Source organism: Macrobrachium nipponense, chromosome 2 (assembly GCF_015104395.2).
Source record: "Macrobrachium nipponense isolate FS-2020 chromosome 2, ASM1510439v2, whole genome shotgun sequence".
Lineage (NCBI taxonomy): Eukaryota > Metazoa > Arthropoda > Malacostraca > Decapoda > Palaemonidae > Macrobrachium > Macrobrachium nipponense.
In genome coordinates this window covers 50,221,097-50,242,556 of record NC_087201.1, presented here as the reverse complement: position 1 = coordinate 50,242,556, position 21,460 = coordinate 50,221,097, and the positions used below count along the sequence as shown (strand labels likewise).

General features: G+C 40.1%; 1 protein-coding gene across 9 annotated transcripts in view; it reads left to right on the top strand.

Moving 5' to 3' along the window:
- LOC135220565 (calcineurin subunit B type 2) overlaps positions 1-21,460 on the top strand; it is a 421,288-nt gene that overhangs the window by 374,248 nt on the left and 25,580 nt on the right. For all 9 annotated transcript variants that reach the window (XM_064257793.1, XM_064257789.1, XM_064257791.1 and 6 more), the window contains one exon: positions 19,693-19,814. In XM_064257793.1, coding sequence (XP_064113863.1) covers positions 19,693-19,814 — 122 coding nt within the window. The remainder of the gene's footprint in view (positions 1-19,692; positions 19,815-21,460) is intronic.

The window sequence follows — 21,460 nt, the reverse complement described above, 5'->3', positions numbered from 1 at the left end:
GATACATCTCTGTACGTATTAGTTATACACGCGGTTAACGGCGCAATCGCTTAGCGGCGAATCGGTTTTATGGCTGTCGTTAAAAATATTCATTAAAAAAATAAGGTTTTTTAAGGTATTTTTACAGCACAATTTTCGGTTAACAGTGTCGCTAGCGCTCTTATGTCTAACGAGTACATACATTTGTAGAAATACTGTTCAGACCATAAAGGTTATGCAAATTATATTAAAAAATTTTATTGAGAGTTATTACATAGGTATTAGGGGTAAACTATATACCCATGAAGCTGTTCTATGCCGAAAATTAGTTAAATAAGTGCAAATTTAGCTACAGATGTGTTAATTTATAAATGTTCGTGCTTTAATGTTTAAAATGTGTATGAAAATATATTATGTATAGGGTATTTTTATTTCTGTGCATATGATACAGAGGCAGCTTTTGAAACTGCCTCCAGTTATCAAAGAGGATTTTTTTCATGTTCGTTCTTGTGAGCCGCTGTTCCGAAAAATGCATTTACAAAGACTTTTGAGCCAATTTTCTTGCTTCTAGTTAGCATAAAGGAATATCTAGATAATGACTTATGAGACAAGGTTATTTTTCCTTATACGACATGTTTTTAGGTGGAAATATGACTTGAATATTTCTCGTCGTGATTGTGAACTAATTTTTTTTCCGTTAACAGATTACGTTGGTGGCATGTTTATTGAGTAAAACAATACGTGATTCCGTTCACAATTTTCCTTTATATCATCGTAATACAAACTTTACGTTATTTATCTTTTATCGGTGTGAAACCAACAGTAAAATGTGTTCTTTCAAGCACAGTAGTTTTGATTAAAATGATTTTATCTCAATTTTATCTACTGTTCTGTTTGATGGCATACGTAGTTATATTTTATTAATTTGGGAGCTAATTATAACTCATTTTGTTAATGAAACTAAAGCTTTTTTGCTATAAGTTTTCATGCTTTTATGTTTAAAATGTGTATGAAAAATGTATTACAGGGTATTTTTTTTTTTTTTTTTTTTTTTTTCTGTACAAAATATGATACAGTGGCAGTACACATGTCCATTTGAAGTCTTTGTTACAGCCCTTCACATGATGAAGACAATAGGTTGTTCAGTCGCGCCCGAATAAAGGGATTTTGATGAAGGAAAAATCTATCTCTGGGCGAGGGGCCTGTGTCGCCCAGTGAAATAGGTTCCTTTGATACTATTTCTAGGTATAAATATTGCTATTCATACCAGAGAAAAAGAGAAACGTTAGTGCCAAGGTAAATGGCTTGCTCACCTTGTAATAAAAGGTGTCGGTATATATAAAGAGCGAGTGAATACCATTACCAGAGGTACCCTGCCATTTAGCTTCTTCCTCCGCCAAAACCCCATCAACAGAGGAGCCGCACTATAGCCCCGCTACCCTCTACTACTACAGCGAGCGCCTCTGACGTCATTCCTGAAGATAATACCCAAGCTTGGGTTAAGCAGGGTGAGGAATACAGATACAGGGTGGGATTTCACTGGGCGACACAGGCCCCTCGCCCAGAAATAGATTTTTCCTTCGTGAAAATCCCTTTTCTGGGCTCAGCCTGTGTTGCTCCGTGAAATGGTGCCAGAGAATTCGCTCCATCAAGCTTGGAATAAAATACAAAATACTAAAATTAGCAGGTAAAACAAACACTAGTAAGGTTAATTAGTATAATGTACAACTTAACAGTACAAAAAGGTACAAGTGAAAGGTAAAGTATATTTTACCAACTTAAAATTACTTAACTTAAAGACTTAAGGGTACTAGTCCAAAAAACATCAAGGTACTTAAAAGTAAAACATTTAGGAAACAGAGATAATTAAGTTGATAATCATACAAACAAGCGAGGGAACTGAGCCCTAGGGTAAGTAACAATGTAAAAACAAAAACATCCAAGGCAATTATGTAAACTAGAGGCGAACTAGCTAAGCAAGGGTGCAGTGAGGTAGGCAGAAGGGAAGGCTACAGTGAAAGATAAAAAAGAGAATATTAAGCAGTGTCAGGGGAAACAGTGTTTCCAGCTGCCACTGCTGAGAATTTAAGGGCCTCTAAGGACTTTAAGTAGTGGTGCTTAAAGGCTGTCGAAGATTTCCAGCCTGTATAAGATCGTCAAAATTCATATGTTGAAAATATAATTGATAGATGTGGCAACTGCCCTAACATCATGAGCCCGTGGGAAGGATTCCGGGTTGGCTTGTTTAATAAAGTACAAGATTGTTGTCTGATGTCTTTTAAGGAAATCATACTACCCTTCTCCCTGATGAATAAGGGACCTGAAGACTTTAAGGTTGTTCCACCCAAGTAAGTCCTTAAGGAGTTAACTGGACATAGGGACTTGTCCTGGGGGAGTGGTAAGATTTTCCATGGAGTCCATCTTTCTTGTGGATTCTCATTTTTGGCCAAAAATTGACTATCTGGAGAGAGAAGTACTTCTCCTGATGGGAGGAATTCAATGTGACCTGGATCTCTCGAAAGAGCCGACAGTTCTGAAATTCTTGCTCCTGATGGTAAACTTAATAAAAATAAAGTTTTTCTCATGAGGGTTATATAATCACATGATTCGTTATTTATTTCTGAGGCCAACTTAAGAACGTCATTCAAGAACCAAGAAACTGACTTAGGTCTCTCTGTGGGTCAAGTCTAGCACAAGCTTTTGGTATAGAGGAAAAGTAAGAATCTGTTAGGTCTATACCAAAACCAAACTGGAAGATCTTTTTAAGAGCTGATTTGGTATTAGTAATTGTGCTTGCTGCAAGACCTTTCTCGAACAATGATCTGAAGAAGGAAATGGCCGAATTTGTGGTCAATATACGTGTATTAGAGCTTCTAAGAAACAAAGCTAGTTTCTTGACGGCTGAGTCATATTGACGTAAGGTAGATTCCCTTTTATCTGATTCCAGAAATGCAATATTTTGGGGATCGATGTTAGCGTTCCTGCAAGCTGCAAACTTCATGAAATCCATAAAGTTAGGGCTTTCTGAATCCTTGAGGAAGCGGACACAGTCTTTGTTTGCACTAACTGGGTCAGTTTGGGATTGGGAATCTATAGGGGCCGGAGTCCCAACTCTAGAAGTAGTGGGAACCAATTGCTCTTGGGCCAATTGGGAGCTACTAGAGCCACCCGGCCCATGAACGATCTTAGTTTATTCAGGACCTTCAGAAGGAGATTCACCGGAGGAAACGGGTAGATCTTCTTCCATGCATTCCAATCTATTGCCATGGCGTCCGTGGCATAAGCCAGAGGGTCCAGGTTGGGTGCCACATAGCAAGGGGGCTTGTGATTTGACACCGTGGCAAAGAGATCCACCTGAAGCCCCGGGATTTTCTGACAGATCCATTTAAATGACTCGTTGTCCAGAGTCCATTCTGATTCTAGAGGGGCCTAGCGTGACAGCGTCTGCTACTACGTTCCTTACCCCTGCTAAGTGGGTGGCTGACAAGTGCCAATTGTTCTTGTCTGCCAGAGAAAAAATGGCTATCACCAGTTTGACATGCGATTTCTTGTGTGGCCGGAGCCTCTTCAGAGTAAGAAACACTGCCATGGCTTCCAGTACATTGATATGTAGCTGGCGGAATGGTAAGGACCAGGTTCCCTGGACCTTTTTGTACTGTGAGTAACCTCCCCACCCGCTTAGGGACGCATCCGTGTGGATCACTAGAGACGGAGGGGGGAATTGAAGGGGTATTGCCCTTGATAGGTTCTTCACTTGTGTCCATGTTTGGAGACGTTTCCTCAAGATCACCGGGATAGAAGCTTGTTTGTCCCGGGACCTCCGGTTTGCTTTTGAAAGCCAGACCCTGTTTGTCCTTCAGTCTGGCTTTCAGAAGAATGTCCGTGGCCGAGGCATATTCGAGTGAGCCTAAGATTCTTTCTTGGTTCCTCCGGGAAGTTTGTCATTGTTTGAGAAATTGCCTTGTAGCCTTGGCTATTTCTTTCCTTTTCAACGGCAGGATTGACAGAGTATGTAAGTCCAAGTCCCATTGCAGGCCTAACCACTGGAACCAAGATTCTGGTGTTAGTCTGGACTTGGTTTTGTTTATTTGGAATCCCAGATGTTCCAGAAACTTGATTACATTGACCGTTGCCTTTTGGCATTCTTTGGGGGACTTTGCCCATGTGAGCCAATCATCTAGATACCCTACTAGCATTATTCCTTGAGACCTCGACTCTTGAACTACTGCCTCTGCCAGTTTTGTAAATATTCTGCGGGCGATGTTGAGCCCAAAAGGCATTACCTTGAAAGAATAAGCTTTGTTTCTTAGCTTGAAGCCTAGGAACGGGCAGAAGTGTCTGGCTATTGAAACATGATAATAGGCATCTGTAAGATCTATAGAGGTTGTGACGGCCCCACGGGGAAGTAAGGTCCGTACCTGCGAAACGGTCAGCATTTTGAACTTGTCGCAAGGAATGAATAAGTTTAGGTGTGACAAGTCCAGGATGATTCTTCGCTTTCCTGAGTCTATCTTTGGCACGCTGAACAAGCGTCCTTGAAATTTTAAGTTCTTGGCCCTTGATACTACTCCTTTGAGAAGAAGATCTTGGGTATACTCTATCAATTCCGCTGTTGGATTTTGGTAGAAATTGTTGGGTGGAGGAGGACCTTCTGTCCAACTCCAACCCAAACCTTTGGTCACTATGCTTTGAGCCCAAGGGCTGAACCCCCACCGTTGGCGGAAGAGGTACAGCCTCCCTCCTACCTTGGGACTCTCGCTGCTGGTTTGCGGAGGGCGGCCTCCCCGTGCTCCCTGGAAACCTCTGCCCCTGCTGGTGGCCCTGCCGGATCCTCGATGTCGAGAGGCACCCCTGGCCCGACTGCCTCTGGCAAACCTATTAAAGGGCTGAAAGGCCTGAGCCTCAAAAGCAGAGTTATAGGCTGGGGAGACAGCAAAGGAGGTTGATGGCTGGGGCTGTTGGGGTGGTTGAGCCACAATCAGATACTGCTGTTGTGGGTGAGCCTTTGAAGTGGAGTGCTGTAGTACCTGAGGTACCTGTACTGCCTGGACCAGAGCCTGTTGTGAAGCCTGGAAGGACTGGAACTTCCTAGGCTTCTTTTTCAACCTGGGGTTAGTTCCGGAGGATTCCGGTTTATGCTTATTAACTAAACCCCATCTGACCTTCAGGCTCTGGTTCACCTTAGAGGCCTCGTGCAGCACCTCTGCCACTACCGGAGCAAGGAAGAGGTCTGTTCCCCAAATTGAAGCAGGGATGAGCCTGTTACGCTCGTGGCGGATGGTAGCCTCACCCAGAACATGCTTTCTGCAGTTCCTCCTTGCGACGACAGTCATAGAAGTCGCACTGCACTGTATGCAGTAACGACTTTGCCATGACCTTAAATAACAGCTCTTGTTCGTAAACGAGAGCCGTCATCTCCGCCATCGTCAAGGATGAGAGAGACCTGCTGAGCCTGGTCCGGGCGTCGAACTCAGTCTGAATTAGTAATTCAGACAGCCTGGGGAGCCTCTCGCTGAAAAGCGTTGTGGCGCAGTCGGGTTTCAGCTTCTCTACTGTGAAGGTGGGTGTTGCACCCTCGAAGTAGTTTTCTGATCCGGGGATCAGAAGGGAGGTCGGCTCCGTCTCCCGGAGCTGAGGCATAGGCCCGTCCTTAAGAGCTGCCTGGTATGTAGCTTCCACTACCTTATAGGTAAGTGGGAGCGGAGTGCCTTCCACTGTGGTAAAAATGGTGAAAGGGCTTTTGAAGGCTGTGAGGCGAGTGTTCTCACACTCCCACTCATCCAGACTCCTTACCCAAGACTGCTGTGCCTGTTCCCGAGGGAGGATGACAGTCTCCTTCGGGACCTTATCCTCTCGCATCATGGCTGCGTCAGTTAACCTGATGTAGCCCATGAATGGAGGTTGAAGGTTCTTGGGATAGCACTCGAAGTCTTCCAACCTCCGAGTCCCAATACCTTCGATGGAGAGCATACCGTTCACGAACGGAGCGTATGCCGCAATCCTCTATGGGTTGTTAGGCTTAAATTCCGGGAGCTTAGACGAATCCGGCATGACGGCAGGTATTGCTACCTGACCGGAATGAGAGGGTCCTGCCGCCAGCGAGTCCCTGATGCCCGTCATAGCATTTTCCTTGGCAGCCATCCTCTCCGACAGGGATTGGATCGACTGACCTGAGGCCTCGACTGTGCTGGAAAGCTGGGAGAACATCTCCTGAAACCTAGTGTTGACTAGATTCCCGACAACGTCTCCCACCCTCTCCAAGATATTGGAGGAGAAAGCTACGGGGTCGAAGGAGGAAGACTGGGTCTTCTCCTTCCGAGACCTATGCTTGGGGGACCGCAGAGCCGAAGAAGAAACAACCTTAGGTTTATCCGCCCCGGTATGGTGAGCCGAGGACTTCTGGATAGACAAAGGGGCTGACTTCTTTGGCATCGACTTCGACTTGGGTTTAAAGTCCGTAGACGACTTGACCTTGGGGATCACGGAAGAAGTTTTTGGTCGTACCGACCTCTGCTTCTCCGTGAAGCCCCGGAAAGAAGTGGAAGTGGAAGGGATAGGAGAAGGAGAAGAACTCAAGGAAAGCCCTTGAGCCCATACAGGACCTGCCTCAAGTACACCCTTACCTGGGCCCATGACATCTACAGTCATGGGCTCTAAGTCCAAGTTGAGGGCCGCAACGTCCTCTGCGACGTCCTCCGTCAGTTCCCCTTCCGCCTGAAGCGAGACCATAGCCTGGATGTCATCGATGAGCGGAGCAGCAACTTGGGGGTCCACGACCGAGCCCCTCTTCGCGCCGGGGAAGACTAGGTCGGCCATGTCCTGGGCCAAGATGTACGGGCGGCCTTTGGGAGATTTCCTCCCGAAACCTCCGACCCAGGCCTTCAAGGATGTTAAGGCTGCTACCCTCTCTGCTTCCAAAACCTGTAAGAAGGGTTAGAGTTAGCCATAGAGAGAAGACGATTGAATTGTATGAATCAAAACAATTCAGTTCGAAAATATGCACGTAAGTTAATATATTAAGCGAACGAATGGACTCAGTGCCATTGATAATGGAGACTTACCCCATTAGAGGCTGCTTCGACCAAGGCGTAGCAAGTGTGGCAGTTGTCGTGATGCCACACCAAGAAGTCATTGACTCGCACGGCGCACCCGGCGTGGGAGCAGCAGACTTCATGGCCGCAGGGGTCCTGCAAGATGGTGTTACAGCCGGTTTCCTGGCAACAGATGACCTGTAAGTCAAAGGATACATGAGTATCATGACAACCTCCAGGGAGGTTATAGAACTTAATGTTGAACTTAATGTTATAAGTCTAATGTAGTAGGCGCCAGAGTGGAGCCTACTAACCAGAGTAATATATACAGGCAGTCCCCGGGTTACGACAGGGGTTCCATTCTTAAGACGTGTCGTAACCCGAAAATCGTCGTAAGCCGGAACGACGTTCTTGAAAACATGTCCACAGGGAAAATTTCACTAATTTGCAATTTTTCTTAGGGCCATATCTCTAAAATTATCACTAATTTACTTTTTTCATGTGCAACACTGTGTATTCACAAATTACTGTATATTTTCATTAAAATACAAGAGAGAGAGAGAGATATTTCATAAAACCATTAAATTCGTTGACCATTGTATGGCATTGTTAAGCTCCGAGTGTCACTGGAGTTATGAGGTAGGGAAATTGATACAGAAAAAGACGAAGGGAAGAATTTTCTTTTGAAATTAGTTATCGTATTATTACCACTTCTATTATTATTATCATTATTATTTGAAAATATAGTAAACATGTGCATCTACCATAAAAATTCTCTCATCTCAGTAAGAAAGAGGAATTATCCTTACAAGTGAAATGGAAAGGTCATTTTCATCTCTTTAAAATACGACCATTATGAATTTTGTAATTATTATTATTATTATTATTATTATTATTATTATTATTATTATTATTATTATTAAATAACTGAAATTATCAATAAACATTTTACATACTAGTACCATAAAAATTCTTTCATCTCGGTAAAAGAGAGAGAGAGAGAGAGAAAGTGTTTATCTCTCTCTGTTCTCTCAAAAAATACTTATAACGCTTCCAGCGAAAGAGAGGGAGGGAGTTACCACTATGACACATTATTATCTTGTGTGGCAAGAGAGAGAGAGAGAGAGAGAGAGAGAGAGAGAGAGTTAACCTTAATTAAAAGTGACATGGATAGATTTGTACGTATTGTATTTCTTTAAAATACTATCACATATGAATTTTGTAATTAGTTATTATTATTATTATTATTATTATTATTATTTGAAAGTATTAAAAACAAAAAGTACAAGTACATAAAAATCTCGAGTCTCAGTAAATGAGAGAGAGAGAGAGAGAGAGAGAGAGAGAGAGAGACGAGAGAGAGGAGATGAGAGAGAGAGAGAGAGAGAGAAGCGAGAGAGAGAGAGAGAGAGGGGGGGGGGGGAATTTTCATGAGCACTTCCCCATCCTGGCTGTCACAGAACTTGATACATCTGACAGTTTTAGTACCTGGATCTCGAGAAAAGGTTACTGGAAGAAGACTGGGATTTCCTTCATTCTTCCATAATTTTTTAAATATAAGCTAAAATCTTACTAATTCACTATGGTATTTTCTTTAATGAATTGATATTATCGCTGTATAAATTAATATTAATATTTGAAAATAGTAAATCATTTATTTATCATACAAAAAAACATACATCTTTGTAGGGGAGGGAGAGAGAGAGAGAGAGAGAGAGAGAGAGAGAGAGAGAGAGACGAGAGAGAGAGAGGGAGAGAGAGAGAGAGAGAGAGAGATTTAGTTATTTTTATTATGTGATATCATTTCAACTTATTAAACTTACTAATACAGTATTAATCAAAATTAATATTTGAAAATTAGTAAATCATTTTTGTATTATAAAAATGTATTTAGTCATGAAAATAAACATCAAAATACACTAATTAGTGATTATTTTCGTCGGAAAATACAAAAAGAGAGAGAGAGAGAGAGATTATTTAATAAATTTATTACGCCCAAAGACGTCAAACAAAGTTACATATTAGCAGTTACGTACAGTACATCAGAAATCAATAGAAAAAAAAATTACAGCATTGAATCATCAGTATATCAGTTACAAAATAACATATATGAGATCGTATTCTATTATCACAACGACTCCAACAGACAGTTTAGCAGCCACCAAAGTGAGGATGATGAGTCAAAATTACGTCTAGGTGGTCATCTTTGAGTAAATGTTGGCAGGTTGAGAGAGAGAGAGAGAGAAACTATGGTTTTTATATCCAAGTCTAAGTAGAGTATAAATGGATTCTTTAAGTGAAATAATGTTTCAATGATATTTTGCTGTTTTGTTTTAAAGGATATGCATACTGTTTGAGAATGCGTTCCTTATCCTTGACTATGGTTACCTTACAGTTTAATAGCGTAAATTAATTTATGCGCCCTCCGCTCAGAAACTAGTTCTGCGTATGAGGTATCGTTAAAAGGCATAAAAAACCGTCGTAACCTTGGAATTTGCGTTGTAATCTAACCAGAAACTTAGTTTTGTTAATTACGTATACTGGAAACAAGCAATGATTTTTTCATTATTGCGCATCCCAAGCTAGTGTATTCATTCGCTCGGAAACTAGTTCCGCATATGAGGCGTCACTAAAAAAAATTTAAAAAATACGACATAAAAAGTGTCGAAAATCATCATAACCTCAAAATTTTTGTTGTAATTTAACCAAAAACTTATTTTTATTAATATACCGTGCTAAACTATAATGGAAGTGTCAGCGTCGTAACCTCGGAACAAGCGTCGTAACCCAGGGCGGATTTTTCAATGAATATTTAAGAAAAAGCGTCGTAAGATGGACCCGTCGTAACCCGGGGACCGCCTGTATATATACAGTGGACCCCCCGTATTCGCGTTCTCCGGATTCGCGGACTCACACATTCGCGGATTTCTCTCGGGAACGTTTCCCTGCATTATTCGCGGTATTTTTCTATGAGAAATATCCACAAATTCCTGGTTTTTGTTATCAATTTCATCATAAAATGCACTTTTTGTGATAAAACTATTAAAAAAACCAAGTATGAAAATTTTTAGTGGTTTTTCTTAAGTTTTAACTAACAAAATAGGCAGTTTTTAGCGTTTTTTAGGGGTTCCAAACATTCGCGGAATCTAACTATTCGCGGCGGGGTCTGGTATGCATCCCCCGCGAATACGGGGGGACCACTGTATGTATGTATGCATGCAGTCACATATGCAAAATAACAAGGTTCATAGCGCCGGAGTGGCTCCGGAGAACCAGACCAGTGTGGCTATGTCAAGGTAACTGCTGCACTGCTATGCATAGCTCCGTGTATATAAGAGGGGGAGAGATATGAATGAACTCCGCAGGGGGCCAGAGTATGCCGCAAGCCACTGCAAGAGCGGAAGCGAGACAGTGGAACAGAAAACCCAAGAGTGACATACCAGACATAAACAGACTAGGTTGTGTGTAATGCTATATATAATGGGGAAACAACTGTACACGTGTACGGTGGATGATACCCTAAGGCCAAGGCCTATGACTAAACATTCTTGAGTCAGGTCCGGTGTTGGCCGGAGCTGAGACCGCCGGAGCGGAGAGAAGGGAGTACTAGGGTGGTGGGCGGGGAATGCGGGGGGCGGGGAATGCGGGGGGCGGAGGGGAGGTGGTCCCACCTCCCTTGCCTGGTGGCTCACCGTAGTACGGTGCAGGGAGGGAGGGGGGAGAGTCCCCGAGCCCCGAGCAAGGCAACTGAGTATGGCCAGCCCGAGCGCTGAGTGTATCCACCCCCACCTACCTCCGAGAGAACTCCCCCTCTCATGCGGACTCGGATAGCTAGCTGCGTAGCGAGCGAGTCATCACTCCACCGTGGTGGGTGGGCATGGTGCGGAGGGGGAGGGGGGAATGAGGTCAGCAATGGGGTGGCTCGTACGCGATCAACTGGAAACCTTCCCAGCCTGGTGAACAGACACACGGTATGTAAGGCCAATGATCTCAAGGGGCCAACCGGCCCTGAAGCCGCATATAGCATACAACAACAAATAACCTTAGAAATATACACATAAATATAAAATGACAAAATAATAAATTAATAAAATATAAGCTAGTCTAACACGTGGGGGGTGATACTAAAACAGCATAAGAAAGGGTGTCCAGGAGGGGTAGGCTAATTGCAAGTCTGGCGACTTGGGTGTGTTAGCTTAACCCTAAGGCGGCTAGTCGGTATGCCGTACCAAATAAGGGGGCAGGAGACTAGGAGCCAGGACATAAAACGAAGGGACTAGGTCCTAACGTAAGGGAGAGAGACTTAATGAGTTGGGATCTGACTAGTCTAGGCTACCGAAACATGCGGACGGAGTAGGGGGACCCCGTGAAAGGCTAGACTGAATAAATTCAAGCTGACTGCATGAAAAACACAATAAAACAGTTATGGAATAATAAAAAGTACTGCTAAGGTAACTCTGATGGTATGAGAGACCAAAGAGTGAGGGAGCTGCCATGCGGTCTGGGAGAGAGAGGTCGGCGCGGGAACCATGAAGCTCACGCTACCTAATCTCCTCCTAAACATAATAAAATGGAAAAGATCTGTATAATGAGATCAAAAAACCATAACAGCAGTACTTAACTTGATGGAGAAGCTTGATCCATTGTGAAAACAGAAGATAAATCCAAAGTCAGCGCAAAAACACAGAGCACAAGCAAGACGCGTGTAATGGTGGTGACGCTATCAGAAGGAATGACGTCAGAGGCGCTCACTGTAGTAGTAAAGGGTAGCGGGGCTATAGTGCGGCTTCTCTGTTGATGGGGTTTTGGCGGAGGAAGAAGCTAAATGGCAGGGTACCTCTGGTAGTGGTATTCACTCGCTCTTTATATATACCGACACCTTTTATTACAAGGGGAGCGAGCCATTTACCTTGGCACTAACGTTTCTCTTTCTCTGGTATGAATAGCAATATTTATGCCTAGAAATAGTATCAAAGGAACCTATTTCACGGAGCAACACAGGCTGAGCCCAGAAATAATATTTTAATTTATATGATTGAATCATGATTTTATAACATATATTTACAATTGTTGCATAAATTGATTTTAAAAGACAAAACTCGCATATATATATTCAATTTTGCAACACTGCAATTTGTTTGTTTTTCCATGGGATAGAAGTACAAAATATAACTGTGCAACTGGGTCGATTTTTTGCTTTGTTACACGAGCAAAAAATTGAGGTACGACCGTACAAGCTTGAGATGCTGCTGCTATGTAGATAGCATAGTGACAAAAATTAAGATAAGCACAGAAGAAAAAGTAAAATATGCATCTTTTCCATAAATCTTTTAAAAAGTTATACATTACTTCATTATATCCAATAATAATTTATGTATTCTCATATTATTGTATTATAAAATACTATGGTAAATCTAAGCCAATATTCCTCGGAGCGCCCAATGTTTTGGTTGGGTAATCAGCTGATGGTGAATATGAGTTTTTCACCATATTTAAGGCAGTTTGAGCCAATTTTCTTGCTTCTAGTTAGCATAAACGAATATCTAGATAATGACATGAGACAAGGTTATTTTTCCTTATACAACATGTTTTTAGGTGGAAATATGACTTGAATATTTCTCGTTGTGATTTTGAACTAATTTTTTTTTTCTTTAACAGATTACATTGGCGGCATGTTTATTGAGTAAAACAATACGTGATTCCATTCGCAATTTTCCTTTATATCATCGTAATGCGAACTTTACGTTATTTGTCTTTTATCAGTGTGAAACCAACGGTAAAATGTGTTCTTTCAAGCGCAGTAGTTTTGATTAAAATGATTTTATCTCAATTTTATCTACTGTTGTGTGTGATGGCATATGTTTACTGGGGTTTTATCATTGTTGCCAATGCATGATAATGGTCATTAGCAACTTGAACAGTTTTCTCAGCCTCAGCAGTTTGAGCCAATTTTCTTGCTTCTAGTTAGCATAAACGAATATCTAGATAATGACATGAGACAAGGTTATTTTTCCTTATACAACATGTTTTTAGGTGGAAATATGACTTGAATATTTCTCGTTGTGATTTTGAACTAATTTTTTTTTTCTTTAACAGATTACATTGGCGGCATGTTTATTGAGTAAAACAATACGTGATTCCATTCGCAATTTTCCTTTATATCATCGTAATGCGAACTTTACGTTATTTGTCTTTTATCAGTGTGAAACCAACGGTAAAATGTGTTCTTTCAAGCGCAGTAGTTTTGATTAAAATGATTTTATCTCAATTTTATCTACTGTTGTGTGTGATGGCATATGTTTACTGGGGTTTTATCATTGTTGCCAATGCATGATAATGGTCATTAGCAACTTGAACAGTTTTCTCAGCCTCAGCTATAACTAGGTTTAAATTTAACAGTATATTTCCCTATTGATCTTTGATCTATATTGATCTTTGATCTGTAGCGAATAAAGTTATTACATTAAGATATCTCAGTCATGTTCTACTTAACTTCATTTATAATAATTACGGTAGTACTGTACTGTAGTATGATGAATGAAATACAAGCCAAACCGAAGGTTGTATGTAGGAAAAAAAAAAAAAAGTTTTTTCTCGTTCAGTTGTTCATGGCTGTACACGTTAACGCAACGAGTATAACTTTAAAAAAGTACTTTCATCATTCTCTTTTGTTGTTTTTAAATTTATGTAACTAGAAGATGGAATAAAGTTGGGCTATTGTAATTTGTTCTCTCATAAAATCAGATTATCATAAGACGAATTATGTAACTTGAACACTACAGCTACCAGTACACTGTATAAAACCTTATTATATTTTTACATACTCTAAACACCCAAAGGATTAAAGCTAGGCTTTTTTTCACTTTACAGTATTTATAATACTATACAGGCAGCCCTCGGTTAACAGCGGTATCAGTTAATGGCTATCTGGTTTTACAGCGCTTGTCTAGCGACGCTGTTAACTGGATTTTCGGTGCCGATCTCTGGTTAGCAGCGCCGATATCCGGTTAACAGCGCCAATTTCTAGTTAACAGCAGCACCAATCTCTGGTTAACAGCGCCTTTACAGTGTTCCCCCCGTATTCGGGGGGGATGTGTACCAGACACCCCCGAGAATAGTTAAAACCCACGAATAATTAGAACCACCACTAAAAATGCCTATAACTGCCTATCTTGAAACTTCAGATACCAAATGTAAACCTTAAATAACATCCTATTTCAAATATACCTAAAATTACTAACCTATTACTGTATTAATCTTTTAGGTTATATTATTAATATAATTTCAAAGTCATCTTAAACATTTTACCATTAAAAATATATAGACTGCCTAATTGTTGTTCTGAGCCAGCCTAAAACTTGCCATTAGTAAAATATGGGCAATAGAAGTACTTGAACCTCTTTCCCGCCCAATTCTCCCAAATCGATGGCATGTAATATTCATGCTCACCATGAGTGGCTTCGTCCACCACCCAAAACCTGTTAAAGTACATAATCCCAAAACCCTGACAAATAGGACATCTAAGTCTATCAGTTGTGTGAGACAGAACTGGGTACATGTAATGTGTTTGATATTATAGTTTATTGTGAGAAAGCCATAACCTTTACAAGACTATGTATATTCAAACTCATACAGCAGTACCTCTATCAATGTGATTATCAAGGTTATCACACATTCATGGATAACTACGGCATAAATCTCTGGGAGCTCTAAAAATGAGGTACATACCAGTGACACTTCATGCCTTTCTCAAGGTGCACCAAAAGTATGACATAGTCCCTTATAAGCCACGTTCAGAATCAGAATTCAGCAATGTCTCATATGCTACCACATGAAATTGCAGGAAGGTCAGCTTTTTTTCATCTGCCACGTATTTGCAGCACAGAAGAAATGCATTCTGCAAAGTAGTGTCTAGTCAGACTTACACAATTGCTTTGGCTATTTCACCGTACATTATTCCTCATGAAGCTGTAGTATTTTATCATCTGGTCAAAGTGATCAACTCTATATATTTTATGTAATTATTAATAGCAACAGGGTGTTGCATGACTGTGGTCTGCTGCTCAGATTTTTTGGCTTCCTTGCCATGAACAAAGTCCTCTTTATTACATAGTGGATATCAACCTAACCAGCCTGGTAAATCCTCAAGTACCTTTGGTGCACTTTGAGAAAGGCGTGAAGTGCCACTGATATGTACCTTGTTTGTAGAGCTCCTGTGTCAGGTTCACAGATTTGTTATGCCATAGTTATCCATGAATGTGTGATAACCTTGATAATCACATTGATAGAGGTACTGCTGCATGAGTTTGAATACTCTTTTAAGGTTATGGCTTTTCTCACAATAAACTATAAAATCAAACACATTACACATACCCAGTTCTGTCTCATACAACTGATAGACTTTGATGTCCTATTTGTCAGGCCTTTGAAATTATGTGCTTTGAAAACCTTTCTTTGAAAGGGAGCATACTTTCATTTAAAAAGAGGTTTTACCAGGTAATAAGATCCACACAGAGGTTATGAAGATATTCAAGCATTGGGTGCACTAGAATTAGTTTTACAGTGGTACCTCGAGATACGAAAGGCTCAACTTACGAAAAACTTGAGGTACGAAAACCAATAGGAAAAATTTAACGGCTCTGCGTACGAAAAGTTTTCAAGATACGAAAGGTTTCTGTAAAGTCCGAGATTCGCCCGAACCACCGATAACAATTTTGAAACTCGCGCGCCGCCAACTTAGTAGACTCGCCAGCATCCTCCTGCTCTCCCATTGGTTCCTGATGCTAGTCGCGGCCATGAGATCCTTCTCTCCTATTGGCCAGCATCCCTCCCATCATGCATCTATGTACGTGGTGGCGTGCCTCGGCCACTCGGTACCAGCATCGTTATCATACGCACACGGTATTCGTTCTGTCTAACGATTTCGTTTAGTAACGTAAATTCATTAGTGATTTCATTGCAGTATACGTACTTTATCGTGTTGTGTGAAAACTTTATTCTACTTATACGTAAATTACATACAAGATAACGTAGTCATGGGTCCCAAGAAAGTTGAAATTCACGGAAAGAAGCGAATGCTCTCTTTGGAGACAAAGATGGAGATTATCAAGAAGTATGAAGCTGGTATGCGATTGAGAGTGATCGCCAAGGAATACGGCTGAAATCTGTCGACAATAGGCACCATCCTTAAACAGAAGGATGTCATCAAAGCAGCTACACCTTCCAAGGGCATCACTATTTTGTCCAGCAAGAGGACCCGCATGCACGACGAGATGGAACGGCTGCTTCTTTTCTAGATAAAAGATAAAGAAATCGCTGGCGATACAATAACGGAGACGGCAATCTCCCACAAGGCCAGTGCGTAGTGTTCATTAACGGCTGCCCGTCTTGATAATTATCTACTAATTGTTGCACCTCATGACTCTGTTGGCCCTCGTGTCCATCAAAACCCTGTTCAACCAAATGCTCTCTCTGCAACTGATTTTGGTACTGAATGTTCGGCTGCTGTCCTTCAACATAAACTGAAGTGCCTTGATTATAGTACTGGTATGCATGTTGTAAATGATTGGTCAACACCCTCTGTTCAGCAGGGAGTGGAGATTCTACCAACCTTGCAAAGTTTCCAGTTATCCCATGGTGTGAAAGATCTTTGTCACTTATTCCACGAGAGAGATCTTGGTCAATCATATCATATATGTCGTCACTCAAGAGGTGCTCTTCTTTTTCCATTTTCTGTGGAAAGAAATGAGAAATTTTTTTAAAATACACATGACACAAACACCATCACAATGTCAACTCTGACTAGTAGATTCAGAAACCGTTGACGATCTCGAAACTGTTTCCCAACCAGATCTTGACGAGATCGTTGCACTCGGCAAGTCCATGGGGCTGGTCGTCGACAAGGACGACATCAACGACCCTCTCGAGGAGCACCAAGAGGAGCTTACGACGGATGACCTGAAGGAGTTGGAGGCCATGCAACATAACATCGTTCAAGAGGAGTTCTCTAGCAGCAGCGAGGAAGAGGAGGAGGACCCTATGACAACGGCAGAAATTAAGGATGTTCTAGCCACTTTTCATAAAGTGCAATCGTTTATAGAAAAAAAAGACACCCCGAAAAGGCTCACACAGGTCGTATGCTTGCGCAGTTCAGTGACGTTTGCCTGAGTCGTTTCAGGAACATTGTGAAAAGTAGGCAGAAGCAATGTTCTTTGGATCGTTATTTTTTAAAGAGGCCTTTAGCATTAGCAGGAGTAAGCAAAAAGGAAGAACCAAGTGATAAAAAACAGAAAATTGTAAGCAAAAAGGAAGAACCAAGTGATAAAAAACAAGAAAGTTGAAAGTGGTGATGAAGTTGAAATTCTGTAAAAAAAAAAAAAAAAAAAAAAAAATACACATGACACAAACACCATCACAATGTCAACTCTGACTAGTAGATTCAGAAACAGTTGAAGATCCCGAAACTGTTTCCCAACCAGATCTTGACGAGATCGTTGCATTCGGCAAGTCCATGGGGCTGGTCATCAACAAGGACGACATCAACGACCTTCTCGAGGAGCACCAAGAGGAGCTTACGACGGATGACCTGAAGGAGTTGGAGGCCATGCAACATAACGTCGTTCAAGAGGAGTTCTCTAGTAGCGGCGAGGAAGAGGAGGAGGACTCTATGACAACAGCAGAAATTAAGGATGTTCTAGCCGCTTTTTATAAAGTGCAATCGTTTATAGAAAAAAGATACCCCGAAAAGGCTCACACAGGTCATATGCTTACGCAGTTCAATGACATTTGCCCGAGTCGTTTCAGGAACATTGTGAAAAGTAGGCAGAAGCAATGTTCCTTGGATCGTTATTTTTTAAAGAGGCCTTTAGCATTAGCAGGAGTAAGCAAAAAGGAAGAACCAAGTGATAAAAAACAGAAAGTTGAAAGTGGTGATGAAGTTGAAATTCTGTTTAAAAAAAAAAAATAAATATGTAAAGTAAAAAAAAAGTTAAGAATAAAAAAAAGAATTTTTTATTTTTTTTATTTTTTTTTTTTTTTATTTTAGTTTTTTGTAAAGTTAAGTGTTACAGTTTTGTTAATGTGTTTCATAAATTTTAGTTTAGTTTTCCTTACATTTTTTTTATGTGTTTCGTAAAGTTAAGTGTACATACGTATGTACATACGTATCTGCCGTTTGTCCTCCTCCTCCTCTGCCGCCACTTTCGGAGATAGCCTCACTCGAAAGGTAAGCTTGCACATTATTTACAGGTTAATTTGCATTACGTTATTAAGTTAGGTATTGAATGGTCCAATTTGTTGTAGTATTTCATTGTTTATAGGTCGATTTAGCTTTATTATGAAATTTACTGGGGTGTTTTTGGAGCGCTTGGAACGGATTAGCCATTTTACATGTAAAATGTGTTCCAAGATACGAAAACCTCCTGATATGAAGGGCGCCTCGGAACGGATTAATTTCGTATCTCGAGGTACTACTGTATCTGTATTTTCTTCTGCCACAGTTATTATGTGCATGAATGTACCAAGATAATTGCATGACTTAGCCAAATCTCATGGTATGTGAAATACTTGGTAATTAATATAATTTGTTTGAGACCCAATATTTTAGTTTCTGTGGCATTTATAATACCCATTGTAATCCATATGATTATATATTACACAATGTCAGTGGTATTGCATCCCGCCACTGAAATGTATCACTTTTCCTCAAATAATCTCGACAAAATTTAGCATAATAATTCATCTCCTCTATTAGATACTGAAGGTTAATTAAAAAATAATTATATAAAATTAATTTTTGGGGCTAGGGTTCAGAGACCAACCCTCACCATCTCAACTGTTCAGGTCAGAGTTGGAAGTATCAGAAGAGATGGCCTTCTTTTGGAGTGAAATTATGAAAACATCAGATTAACTGTCTTCTCATTCACTGGTTTCCAGCATTGAATCATTTAAATTTTTCTCACTTTAGTGTTCAATATCAGTCAAAGCATCTTACCATTAGCTGTCATATGTGCAGATGCTATTCAGCACATTATTGGCCAATGATGGTGAAAGGTGGATTTAATCATGCACATTAAATTAACAGGGCTAAGAGCATGCATCATCAACCTTAAGGTTGTCTATTCAGTTTTGATTTGAATTAATAGAGAACTTGAATGGTTTTATGGTAGACATGCCTTTCCTATTACATGTTGACTTTCAGATGCATATATGTGTATATTTTTATGATCTATCATAGTATAATATAAAAGCCTTATACTTACATATTGACAGCTTATACTTATTGCTCAGAAGCCATTTGTGTTGCACTTTAATCTTATCAACACTAAAAGTTTGAGATAAAGTTGAATTTAAGCAATATTTTCATTTACTTATTTCTGTAACACAAACGGCGATAATGAATAATATACACGAGTTATCTTTTCTCATCAAGTATTAGTATAGTGAGTAACTTGGATTGATTTGTTTGTAATGCATTAATTTCTGATGACATTCAACTTTCCTCCTATTTCTTTTTCACGAAAAGATTTCCATAATGGTGTACATAATGTGTTTTGAATAATTTCTCTCAATATTATAAGTTGATCAAGCAGCTAATATGGTATTTCAGTTACTGATTTTATCACTGGTTATTTTCTGAAGTATTTTTGCATTCCTGTGTTCATTTTTCAATCCTTTACAACAGAATTCATCCAGGGTATGTCACAGTTCAGTGTGAAGGGTGACAAAGAGAGCAAGATGAGATTTGCCTTCCGTATATATGACATGGATAATGATGGCTTCATTTCGAATGGGGAACTATTCCAGGTGAGTTGCGGTACTATTATTCATAATTTATTTATGGTTCTACATTTCTTTGAATTTTACTGAAGTAAAATTGTTTTAATACTTTGTAGTAAACTTGACACTTGTAGCACTGTAATTAATAAGGACTAGAAACTTCTTTGGGTTATATGCCTTTCATAAATTTTTAGTGCTGAAATTATTTTCCCAGTAAAGTTTAGTGCAACCATGCACTTTGCCAAAATTTAGCTTTTGTACAAAATGATAAATTCCTTCTCTCCTAATGAAACATTGGATATAGTAAGATACCTAGAAAATCTTCTGAATAATTGGAATGAATGTGTGCTGGAGGGTGTTGGTACGAATGTCGTGTATAAAAGGTTAGGGTAGCCCAGATAAAGATGGCACATTAGAAAAACTTCAAGGTCACCAGGAATAACAACCAAGGTAAAAAGTGAAAGGGTTCAAGGTCTTTCAGAAATAACAAGCAATTTTCTTTTGTTGAAAGACAGTCACTATTCAGTTTATATGGTAGTAGAAGGAATTGGACCTTAAAGGGGGGAAAAAAGTATTACAATAATAATAAATTGAAATTACTGAATTAGGTAGATGTTGACCTTTTGAAGATTTTACATTGTCAGTCTGATGCTGTATCAGAGAAAGCAACAACATAGATAATCTTTATAATGAAGTGAATATGTACATACATATAGGAAAGGGCCAAGAATTTCCTATTTGAGGTTATATTTATAGATAAGGTAAGTGTATCTTAGTTTTACCAGACTACTGAGCTGATTAACAGCTCTCTTAGGGTTGGCCCCTAGAATAAGATATTTTTTATGTGGCTAGGAACCAATTGGTTACTTGGCAACGGGCCCTACAGCTTATTGTAGGATCCGAACCACATCGAGAAATGAATTTCTGTCACCAGAAATAAATTCCTCTGATTTTGCATTGCAGAGCAGGGAATCGTCCTGGAATGAGATCAGTAGTCGAGCACATAACCGACTCGTCCAACAAGGAACTATTTTTATAGAGCTTGAGGAGAATAGTAAATGGTAAGCTTCATAGCTTATCTATTTAAAAATTAACACAACTTCTATCTTCAAATTACAGTAGTCATAATTGGTTATTGTATAGATATTTGATGGATAACCCCTATTACCTAGTTCTTAAAAAAAAAAAAATTTCAATGTTACCTGATTGTCAAGTTCCTCATTGGGCGAGTCAGTAACGTGCTCGACTACTGATCTCAAGGTCCGGGTTCGATACCCCGCTCTGCCAATAAGGAATCAGAAGAGTTTACTTCTGGTGATAGAAATTCATTTCTCGATGTGGTTTGGATCCTACACTAAGCTGTAGGTCTTGTTGCTAAAATATCTAATCCTTCGGGCCAGCCCTAGGAGAGCTGTTTAATCTATCTACACAGTAGTCTGGTAAAACTAGATATACTTGACTATTTATCTGATTGTTTACCATTAGTGAATATCACACTTGAAAAAAACAACGTATGAAAGAGCTCCAGTCACTACAGCTTGAAGGATCTTGCAAGGAGAAAATCCCATAATGGATAGTGCCATCAGTGCACCTCACATTGTGGCAACCCTTTTTATAAAGTCTTATTTACTGTACTACCGCCATTCAAGTTCTCTTATTCCACCTTACTTCCA